Source organism: Lepidochelys kempii, chromosome 13 (assembly GCF_965140265.1).
Source record: "Lepidochelys kempii isolate rLepKem1 chromosome 13, rLepKem1.hap2, whole genome shotgun sequence".
NCBI lineage: Eukaryota > Metazoa > Chordata > Testudines > Cheloniidae > Lepidochelys > Lepidochelys kempii.
The window spans coordinates 2,882,854-2,894,383 of NC_133268.1; the positions used below are offsets into that span (position 1 = coordinate 2,882,854).

General features: G+C 56.0%; 1 protein-coding gene across 1 annotated transcript; it reads right to left on the reverse strand.

Annotated features, from left to right (window-relative positions):
- Positions 1–3,986: 3,986 nt before the first annotated feature.
- Positions 3,987–6,577, reverse strand: SLC52A3 (solute carrier family 52 member 3). The gene is made up of 3 exons (XM_073309434.1): positions 5,541–6,577; positions 4,412–4,535; positions 3,987–4,199 (listed from the first exon to the last, which is right to left on the reverse strand). The coding sequence occupies exons 1-3, from the start codon at positions 6,575–6,577 to the stop codon at positions 3,987–3,989; spliced, it is 1,374 nt and encodes a 457-aa protein (XP_073165535.1).
- Between the last annotated feature and the right edge of the window lie 4,953 nt (positions 6,578–11,530).

Consider the following 11,530-nt stretch of genomic DNA (forward strand, 5'->3'; position numbering starts at 1 on the left):
AAGGAAGGTTCGCGGATCGGGGGAGACGTGATTAATTAAGCCCCTGAACTTGGCTCTCCTCTCCCATCCACCAGCACAGCGCTATCGGGGCACCCCTCATTTGCAGCTCTGTCAGGCCCCTGGCCTTTACCTCGCTCCCAGAAGAACTGCTCCCCGAGGTGCCCTACACACTGGGAGCTGTAAGGGGCCGCTTCCTTGGGGGCTAAAATGCAGCCAGTTCTGGGTAGGATCTCCCAGCAACAGTGTTTGGGACAGGACAGGAAGAGGTCCAAATATATGCCATTCAAAAGGCAAAGACCTGCCGGTACTGGAACCAGGGCATGGGGCTTGGGTGAGCTCTTGAATGACCAGGATCCCAGGCTCATTTGTGGGCCCTCTGAACACACAGACCAGGGCATTGGGTCATCTGGGACTCAATATCACTTTCCTTAGCAGTGTCCCATGCAAGAATTGACTGGCCCTGGCCCAGCTTAGCTGCAAATCCAGCCAGGCCCTAGCCCAAGGTGGCAATGGCCATTTATTCTCCTGCAGGCCTGCACCCTGCTTGACCTCCGTACCCAGCGTTGTAGCCGGGACAACCAGCATTAGGCCTGACCAGCCCACCTCTGCCTTCTCTCTCTGTTCTCTCGGGCTTCAGTGACGCCTGGTGGAACAAGCTGCGCTGTGGGTACCGAGGTTGTCCCAGTCAGGGTGAAGATCCGCAGCGGAGCGCTGTATGCAAAGGCCATGTCCTATTCAGAGTCAGGAAGGCCTCTCCCTTATGCTCACAAACCTACAGGATTCTTGCAAGTGCCTGGCATGACTGGCACAGGGCTGCCCTGTGTATCAGTCACCTTGTCCTTTGCACAGGGATGTTTGTGGGATGCAGCTCCTGGCAGGGCTGGATTCACCCCATACAACGTGGCCATGCCAGAACCGGCTGAAGCTGGTTTTCACCTGGCAGATGCAGTGCAACTCAGGGGAGTGGAGTACCTGGGGGCGGGGAGTACCGGTCTAGACAGCACCTTTCACAAATTTAAGGCACTCCACAGAATTACAAATGATGCCAGAGAAATGCAGCCACGTCTGGGGTGGGAAATAACAATACCAACAACACTACGCTAGAGTTCAGGACAGGAAGTGAAGAAGAAGAATATATCCCATTGAAACGAGAGGGGAGTTTAGGTAGGAATGACACCCAGGTAGGAATCTGGCCAGGATGCCAGGGTTGGCAAATACATTGGGCTTTTCAGTGGCTACAGGGGGTCAAGGCCTGACTTTTCCATCTCATCTGCAGCTGGTACCATCCACATCATGCCATCCATTAACCCTAAGCATTCCTTACTCTGAATGGGATTTACAGAGGAATACCACTAGCATCACTTAGGCTTTTCGGTTGAGAGGTCTCTATCCTGCTACTTGTCCATCCTGGCTCAGCTTAGCTAGCAACACAGCTCTGAACAGCTCCCAGCCTGTGGCAGTCTGGAGTCTTCCGCTCTGTTCTGGCTCTCGGACGGATGTGTTCAAAGAGGAGATGGAATTGTTTGGGCTGCTTTTGGGACAGCCGTATGTGCTTTAAGTCCAAGCAGAGACAGGCCTGACCCCAAGGGGGCAGCACACAGTGTCTGTCTGTGCCAATAATCTTGCAAATTAAAGATTCCAAGCTCCGAATTTCACTGTTGTTGCCCCATAAGGTGGGAATTGCAGAGATTGCACAGTTCCTGGTCTGATCTGGTTCCCGATCTCAATTTATCTGACCCGTTTGAGGAAATGGTTCCCACTTTGACACCTCTCTTGAAAAAGAGAGACATTCCATTCGATACCTGGAAAGATACTGGACCAAATTATTAAACAATCCATTTGTGAGTACCTAGAGGATAACAGGGTGGTAAGGAATAGCCCACATGGATTTTTCAAGAACAAATCATGCCAAACCAACCTAATTTCCTTCTTTGACTGGGTTACTGGCCTAGTGGATGGGGGAAGCTTGTAGACATGAGATATCTTGATTTTAGTAAGGCATTTGACACAGTCCCACATGACAGTCTCTTAAGCAAACTAGGGACATGTGGTCTAGATGAAATTACTATAAAATGGGTACACAACTGGTTGCAAGATCATACTCAAAGAGTAGTTATCAGTGGTCTACTGTCAAACTGGGTGGGGGGGGGACATATTTAGTGGGGTCCCGCGGGGTTCTGGTGCTATTCAATATTTTCATGAACAACTTGGCTAATACAGTGGAGAGCGTGCTTATAAAATGTGCAGATGACACCAAGCTGGGAGGGGTTGCTAGCTCCTTGGAGGACAGGATTAGAAATCACAATGACCATGGCAAATTGGAAAATTGGTCTGAAATCAACAAGATGAAATTCAATAAAGACAAGTGCAAAGTACTACACATAGGAAGGAAAAATCAAATGTACAACTACAAAGTAACAGCCAGGGAATAGCCAGCAAGGTGATCATCCTGCTGAAAAGGAGCCGGGGGTCCCAGTCGCTCACTGGTTGAATGAGTCAGCACTGTGCTGCAGTTGTGAAAAAGGGCAAAGCTAATGCCGTTCTGGGGTGTATTAGCAGGCATGTCACATGTAAGACACAGGAGGTCATTGTCCTGCTCTACTTGCCATTGGGGAGGCCTCAGCTGGAGTCCTGTGCCCAGTTTTGGGGACTGCACTTTGGGAGAGATGTGGACAAACCGGAGAGTGTCCAGAGGAGAGCAAAAAAAATGACCAAAGGTTGAGAAAACCTGACCTGTGAGGAAAAGTTAATAAAACTGGGGAGGTTTCGTCTTGAGAAAAGATGACTGAGGGGAACCTGAGAACAGTTTTAAGGGCCAGTGTAAAGAGGACGGTGACCAGGTGTTCTCATGGCCACTGAAGGTAGTACAAGAAGAAATGGGCTTAGTCTGCAGGCAGGGAGATTTAGGTTAGATATTGGGAAAGCTTTCTAACTCTAAGGGTAGTTTAATTATGGAACAGGCTTCCAAGGGAGGTTGTGGAATCTCCGTCAGTGGAGGTTTTTAAGAGGAGGCGGGACAAACACCTGTCAGGGATGGTCGAGGTTTACTTGGTCCTGTCTCAGCCCAGGGGCCTGGTCTAGATGACCTCTCGAGCTCCTCTCCAGCCCTACGTTTCTATGATTTCTATAGTTCCCTAAACTCCAGCAGGAATGTTATGAGTGTCTCAGAACGATAGAATGGAAACCACTCAGTAAAATTTCAGATGAAAGGGAACTGGGACAGGAGGAGATGGGAAGAGAAAGAAGGAAGAAGTGATCCATCTAACTCAATCGGGAAAAATAAAAGTTGACTTCAGCTGCTTTATCAAGGCAGGTGACACAGACCCAGGGCATGCCACGGGGAGCAGAGTCAATGTGCGCAACCAGATGTCAGGCTTGAGCAGAGCTGGAACAAGGAGAGAGTCACTTGCCTCCCAGAAAGCGCACAGACTGGGTACAGCACCTGAACTGATGCCCTGGGTCATCGAGATGTGGGGAATGCTCCATCCAGAGCCTGCCAGTCGCGCTGGATGGAGATGGATACACTGTGTTTTGTAGGGGGACTCCGCTGTGCACAAGAGACCCCTTGAGTACAGTCTGTCCATGCACTGGGCAGAGCTGAGAGCTAGTTGCTTCCTCCCAGATCACGTGCACTGACCCGTTTTGCTTTAAACTTCCCAAGAGAAACCACCACTCCCCTAGCCTGTCAGGGAGGGCTTGAGGGGCAGCTGTGGCATCCGTTCAGCTGTGTGGGTCCATTGTCCTTGTGCAGCCAAAGCACAGTGGGCGTCGGCCCTGGAGCCAGCACTGTTTGCATGACTGGTTGGGGTGTGCTTTGGCATGCAGTGTTTGGAGAATATGGGCTGCAGCATGGACATCCATCAAGCTCACGAGATCGGGGCGGAGGTGTTTTATGCCCAGTATGGAAGTCACTGGAGTCAGTGATGTCCTTGGCCAGCAAGTCCCTTGCCACAGCTCCTCCCCAGAGCACCTCCCCTGGCCCAGGCTCACGCTGGACACTGCAGGCTGCAATAGTCAGCAGATTTGAAGAAGCTATAGACGTTCACCAGGGGGAACATGATGAGGGCCCCCGTCAGAGACCCCAGCTGCTCTACTGCCCCATACCACACGAGGGCGCTGTGGCTCTGGCTCCGCAGGATCACCCCGGTCATCACCTTCACGTAACTGAGGCTCCCCATGAAGAACACCCAGGAGAGGACCTGTCAGAACAGAAAGAGAATCCCCGGGTTGGGTCGCAGATTCCTGGCAGCAGCCGTTTGGACAGGGATGGGGGCTGGGAGTGGGGACAGGCTGAGAGCAGGGGAGAAGGGGAAGGCACCGGTGCGGGATCCTGGAGCCGAAACAGAAGGGACGGTAGCAAAGACCTTCCAGAGACCGGGGGTGGGGGGAGACTTCAGCGCCAGCTACTTACAATGATAGCTTGCCCCCAAGCCGCGTGCTGCAGGAGGGGGCATGGGCTCATGACAGCCATGGCCATGTTATAGGCCCCAAATCCTGTCCCGGCCACGGAGAGTGCCCCCAGCAGGGTCAGTGACCTGTGTGAGACACACAAAGAGTGACTCCCAGCTGGGCATCCGCACAGCTGCCCCGGCTCAGCCCACCCTGCCCTGCAAAGTCTGCTGGAGTTACAGCTCCCAGAACTTGCTGGGCCCAGACATGGACGAGTCCTGCCCACTGCATGGAGACTGAGAACTGCCTCGGTCTGCCTGTCCGACATCTGGGCAGCTCCGAGGGCCTGCAGGCAGGAGAGCAAAGGGTTAAGGGGACAAACAAACTCCCCTGGTATTTCTATGGGGTGGGGGGTGTCTTTCCTGAAGCAGTAAATACCTCTGCTGCTTTGCTGACTGGGCTGTGACCTGCGGTTCACACAGGTACCAGGGTCAGCAAGGGCTTCCCAGCCAGAGCCAGCTGCCCTTTGGGTCTGCGATCCCCACCTCTCCCCTGGGCTTAGCAAGAGGAGAGCTCAGAACTAGAGATGGCAGGGCATGGCCCAGGGCAGGGGAAGTGTGTCTGTAATATTCCTCGGTTGCCAAGGGAGTGAACCACAGGAACTGAGTTTGTATCGGTTTGCGTTTCACTCCCCTGGAGACCTGGAAAGCCCCAGAGATGCGTCTGGGACAGTGAGTGGAGCTGGGAGGGCCATTTGTCCCCAGGAATGACCCCGATTTCCAAACCTGGTGGCCTAGCATTCAGCTCTGTCCTAAATCCACACTCTGACTTGCTGAAGTGCTGAGCAAACCCGGGGGGAAATCAAGGCACTTACGGACGCCTAGGTACAGACTCAGGAGCCTAACTCTAGACTCCCATAACTGCCCCTCCTGGCCAATGGTCCCTACGTATGCAGCCGGTGTGTGGCTGGCGAGGGGTTGTCTCAGCGGCCCTGATTCCTGTCGGCGGCATTCAGTGTCCATGAGGGGGTGCTGAACAGTCTGGATGGGTGAGGAGCCCCTGTGGGTTCGGGTGTCGCATAACCCGGCTCACTGTGGGAGTTGTAAATCAGGGGCTGTTTGTGCTGCCGAGGGCATTGTGGATGCACCTACCTGCTGGGCAGAAACATGGCAATGGTGCAGGCGAGCGGGTTAGCCATGGAGCTCAGGGTTGCAGAGAGGTGGTAGGCCATGTTGCCATAGGGCAAGCAGGAATAGGCTTGCACGGATGGCAGGATCCCGTTGGTTAGGGAGTTCACCCAGGCAACAAGGAGGTAGATGAAGGCAAACTTGGCCAGAGAGTAGGTAACCTCTGGGTCTGTACGATGGGATCCCTTGTCGGAGCCAGCTGCCTTTCCTCCCCTTGGGGAGTCTCCTCCTGCAGATAGCCTGGGCCCATCCCCAGGGGCTTCCTGAAGTGAGTAGAGGGTGATGTTACTAGGACACAAGTTTTGTCTTGACAGCTCCCACGCCTTGGGCAGCCTGGTGAGGAAGAAGAAGGCTACCAAGCAGGCGACCATCATGGCGGTCAGGAGGAGGAAGAAGACCAGGGTGGAGAAGTTGGCTGGGAGATACTGGGTCTCCATTTGGAACTGGCTTCCCTCGGAGGTGTTGTTGCCCATGGTTACGTTGGCGACCCGGGTGACGTTGATGCACTTGGTGATGCCGGCGCCCTGGGCCAGGGCAACGAGGGCTGGGAGGAACCCGCTGAGCCCTTCCCCCATGAAGAAGGTGGTGACGTAGCGGGGCTGCAGCCGTGCCATGAAGGGCAGGAAGGTGACTGAGGAGGTGCAGTCCACCAGCGCCAGGCAGAAGGCGAGGCCAAAGAAGGCCGTGCTGTGCGGCTCCCCAGCGACGGGGGAGGTAAAACCCCACAGGAAGGCCAGGAGCAGGCAGGCCAGGGCTCCCACGATCACCATGCCATAGATGATGGCCACTTCGCTCAGCAGGCCGGGCTTGAACCTGTGCAGCAGGGTGACCAGCAGCGGCCCCACGTTGGCCAGCTGGATGATGATGGTGATGTAGGAGGGCAGGTACCACTGCTCAGGCAGCTTGGTCACCAGCAGGGGCAGCTCCACCCACAGGCCATTGAGGGCTGCCCAGGAGCCCATCCCGAAGACGCACGCCAGCAGGTGGGTGAGCAGTGCCATCGCTTGGCCAGCGCCGGCCACTCTGGCCTGGCAGGGACCCAGAGAATGGAGCCAGGCTGCCTCTGGGGAGGAAAGAGGAGGAAGGGGGGCTTTGCTACTTCCTCAGGGTCAGTTGACTCCAGCCCCGGGCCCCTCCCACTCCGTATAGCCCTGCTCCCCTCCACCCCGCTCCCCGGCGGCCACAGGACTGCTCTGAAAGTCCCTCAGGAAGGTGGAAGAAAGGCAAACTGACCAAGCGTTTTATGGGGCAAATTTTATTCAGCTGGCTTGAGACCCTCAACAAGCCAAGCACACAGTGCTTACCCTGTGGAACTCCAGGCCACAGGATCCCACTGGGGCTGGAGCTAGGCCCTCCCAACAGGGCTGGGCATTTCTAGTGAGAATGAGGGCCGCCCCAGCTGCAGGAGAGAGGACATGGCATTCTGCAAAGGCTGTGAACTCTCTGGCCTCAGAGCTATGAGGAGGCCAGGAAGAGGCTACCCCTGCAGGCAGTTATCTCCTCACTGCCTCCCTCTGGCTTCACTCAGGCCACTGGCCACTGTTGGAGCCAAGAAACTGGGTGAGATGCAGCTTTGGACTGGCAATGCATGGCCTTCCTACTCCCCTGGCCCCTCGCCAGCCCTGAGACAAAGGGGAGAGATGGGCTCCCTTACCTTGCACCCTGGAGAATGGCAGAGGGCCCCCAAAGGCAGCTGATCAATGATCCTGGGGGTTGTACCAAAGCTTGGGTCCTAGCAACTTCCTTTTCCATTGGAGGGGGCCCTGCAGGCTGCCACCCCCGATCTACCTCCCGGCAGCTGGACGAGGACAATTCAGGCCCCTTCCCCAGCTCCAGCCTGAGTTGGAGTTTATCACGGAACAAACAGAGGCTGCATGCGATGCCAGGAGGAGCTAAGTTGGGAGTAAGGCAGGTGAATTCAAATGTCTGACGTGCTGCCCGCAGCTCCACCCTGAAACCAGAGCCTGCGTATTCCAGAAGAGCTGAGTCAGTCGCCCTTTCCCTGGCCTTGATCTGCTCCTCCCCAGCAGAACCCCAAGCTCAGCCTGCCCTGCCAAGCCGGGCCCAGAACCCTGCAGGGAGCAGAGCCACTGAGCAGGCCCCCTGGAGATGCGGGGATCCTGGGTTGCTGGTTCAGGCAATGCTGCCAGAACTGCAGCCCCAGACTCCCCACCACCCCACCGACGTCAGGGGCACCCGGCGTGGCCAGATGGTGCTTACGGCTCCTGCCCCAGTGCCACTGAGAACAAGAGGCCTCATGCTGGCTGGGAGCTGGCTGGGGTTAGTGACTCGAGCCGGGGGTCAGGACTGCTCACCTTTTCCCTCCTTCTCCCCGACCCCCACGCAGTTGGGACATGTCTGACGTTCTCATATTTTACAGGAGTCTGGAGTGGCTGATTCTCCTAGTTCTCTCCCCCGGGGGGGATCGCGGTGGTTGCAGGGAGACAAGGACACGTGGTGCGTGTTGGGCCAGCAGGGAGAAGACCTGCAGAGGCATGGGCGGGAAATGGCTAATCGAAGGCAGAACTGGAGACCTGCGCAGACGTTCTGGGCAGTTCCTTTGTACCTTCCACCTGAGAACCTCACCATTCTTCACACCCAGCGATTAATGAACACTCCCAACGCCCTCTGTAGGGGGTGGGGGCATTTTCCCCATGCCACCGATGAGGAAATTGAGGCACATAGCTGTCCTGAGACGTGCCCAAGATCATACAGGAAGGCAGTGGCAGAGCAGAGAGTGGATTCCTAGCCCTGTGCCTTAATCACTAGACAACACTCCCTCTCCCTTTTTTTGTTTCTTTGCATTGGGTCACCCATGCTTCACGCAACCCCGGTTTAGACTCGCTTGCTCTTGCTGTCTCACACACCAGATAAGGATGAATTCCTTGGTTCAGGTCAGTTTTGTGTCAGCACGTTTGTTACTTTGATTGTGTTGCAACTTCTAAAGAGCCCTTTGGTGAATTCCCCTGCTTTCTCTCCTGTGCATGCTGGTGCCTGGAGCAAGGCCCTTGGATTGTGCTAATGGGCCAGAACAGTAGGGCTAAGTAATAAAACAGACCAGAGAAAAAACGGATGGACCCTTTGACATGTGGCATGGACATATTGGACAGCACAGAGCCGGGCACTCTGGTAACACACTGGGCAGGTCTCCTTGGACCAAGCAGCAGCCTGGCTATTGTAGGCCTCTGCTTAGGGTCAAATGTGTGGGGTTTGGGAGGAGGATGGGGCAGGGATTAGGAGTTAAATTCTCACAATACTGCCCCATCATGGTCCAGTGTCCCCAGCAGGATCTGTGAGCATCCAGTGGGAGAGGCGGAGGATGAGCTGAAGGGCTCCGATACAGACTCTGGTCTGGGTGAAATGGGGACCAGGAGGGGTCTCAGATCTGCAGCAACAGCCTCTTCTAATCCTGTTTCAACGAACTTCTCATGCCCTGGGGCAGAATCCTGGGGGAAGGATTCCATACTGGTACCAAATCCATTGCCAGCTGGGAACATGCCACGCTGCATGTGTTGTGGCTTCTCAAAACATCTGGGCGACAGTGGGAAATAAAACTCAGCTCCAATCCAAAAGGAGAATCTGGACCAGCATTCTTGGGGGCCAGGACACACAGTGGAGCAGGTTCGAGTCCAGCCAGGAGAGGGCAGTGGTGCATACACACACTATCACACTGGGTAGAAGCAGTGGTGACATCTGCTCCCTCTCAGGATTGTGTGGTCACCGTTGCAAGTACCATTCAGAGGCTCCAACCCGTTGGGAGGCTTTAAAAAGCAGATTGTAGTGTAAGCTAGTGACCTCAGATGTTTGAAATTCAGACCTTGGGCTGAACTGGCACAAACCTGGGCCCCATCCCCCAGGGGATTCTCAGGGGGAAAGTCCGAACTTTATTAAAGGCACGGAGCGGTGCCATGGCATGGGAAGTCCATCAGAGTGACAGACAGTCCCGGAGGTGGAGCGTTGGACGGTGGATCCAGGCTCTAGTTGTGTGTCCGGTTCAGGCCTGCACTCATTTCTTTCAGGATACAGAGCCGTGTGAGGGATTGTATGCAAACAAGAATAATGGTAGGGGGCAAACGCCAAGGAGAGGGAAGCAAACAAGAATAATGGTAGGGGGCAAACGCCAAGGAGAGGGAAGCAAACAAGAATAATGGTAGGGGGCAAACGCCAAGGAGAGGGAATCTAGGAGCCCAGCCATTGGGAATGCAGGATGGGAGATGGCCTGGGGCAATGGGCAAGGACTGTCATTTGGTTTTGTGGGTGAGTTTTCCGGCTGTGTGCTGGAGAAATGAAACAGCTGAGCCTCCAGGAGCCCGGCTCCAGGCATTGCAGGGACGGTGGGGGAATACTGCTGAAGAAGCTGTTCCCTGGAATGCCCACAAGGTGTCGCTCGCCGAACAGTTTCCGATGGTCCCCAAGACCATGTGCTGCTGTGTGACCCAAAGTGCCCTTGCCCCCTGAGCGGCTCTCCCAAAGGGAATGCAGAAACACGTCCCCTGCATCCCCAGCCCGCCTGCCTCCTCTCTCCCTCCCCTGATCAGCCCCAGGCCCCTCTGCTGCAGCTCGGCGCGGTGGCTTTATGGATTGGACCATGGCAGGTCCCTGCCCCCAGGAGCTCAGAAACCTATAGCCCCCCTGGCGGCCCTGTTGCTCACCGCCCTGCCTGGCTTTCACCCTCCTTAGGGCTCAGAAGCTGCTGTGTGAGAGGATGGGGCCATTCACCACATGGGGCTGCCACTTAGGAGAGCTGGCGTGGCACCTGTGAGGCTGACCTACGGGGGGCCAGGGCTCGCTCAAAGAATTCTGGGCCCCTGTGCACTATGGAAATCAGCCCTCCCCACCTTTGGTCAAATTTGGTCCCCCTCTCCACCAAGACGGAGGGGTGGCTGGGCCAAACCCGAGTGGCACTGTAACCCCGTGCCCCAGGTCACAATGCCACCTGCCCCAATCCAGTGGTTCAGGGCCTCCCTGAGATGGGACCCTGTGCTAGTGATCCCAGAGCGTGCTTGGTTAATCCAGGCCTGGAGGGCTGGGCTTGGGAGGGGCCGGATCTGTGATTTAGATGGTCCCCATAGCCCGGAGCCCTGCCTTGGTTCAGGCTGCAGCCGCAGCAGCTGGGAAGGAACACACATGGAATTCCACCCCACGTCTCGCTCCGCTCCCTGCCTGGATCCCACTGTCACTAGGGGTGGATTCCCCGAGGCCTCCATCGCTGTCTTTCAATGGAACAGACGAGTGGGAGCATTGCGCACTGGGGGAGACGGTCATTGCTCGAGCAGCTGGATGTGGCTCTCTCTCCAGGGTGGCTTACAGCAGCCCTCTGGTCTAATAACCTTCTAACTCCCCCCTCCCCCACCCCCATCACATTCCCTGAGGAATGGCCTGCTCTCGGGCTACCAGACATGCCTCCAGGTAAAGCTTTACCCCTCTCTTTCGCTGCGGGCACGGAGCCCCTAGTGGAACATGGGTTAGGTGCCCCCCTCCCATTCACCTGGAAGGGGAAAGCACCAGGCCGCTTGCAGCAGCATTGCTGGAAGGTGCTCAGATGCCAGGGTGATGGGCCTGGACAGGATCAGATACGCTGGAACAGCAGCTGGGAATGGCCTGGAGGATGGGGCCGAACCGGACTCTGTTGGACTTTGGCTTTCTTTTCGGATTCCTTTGCACAGGACGCTCCAGCAATCAGCCAGTGCCACCCTAGTGACACCCGACCGATCCCTGTGCTCCAGAGGGGAGCAGCCTGCTCGGGAGAGCCCAGGGCCCAGCCGGCGCCCTGGTACCAGCCTTGCAGCAGCTGAAGGCCTAGTGAGCTCAGGAGGTTTGTGCCGGGGAGCGGGAGGGAAAGGGGATGGGATGGGGGGAGGGGATGGTGATTGTCTTGCATTTAATGTTGTGGCCTTTGCTGCACAAAGGAGCCGTCCCGGCGCTGTGCAGTCGGCAGGAAGGCTATTTCCAAG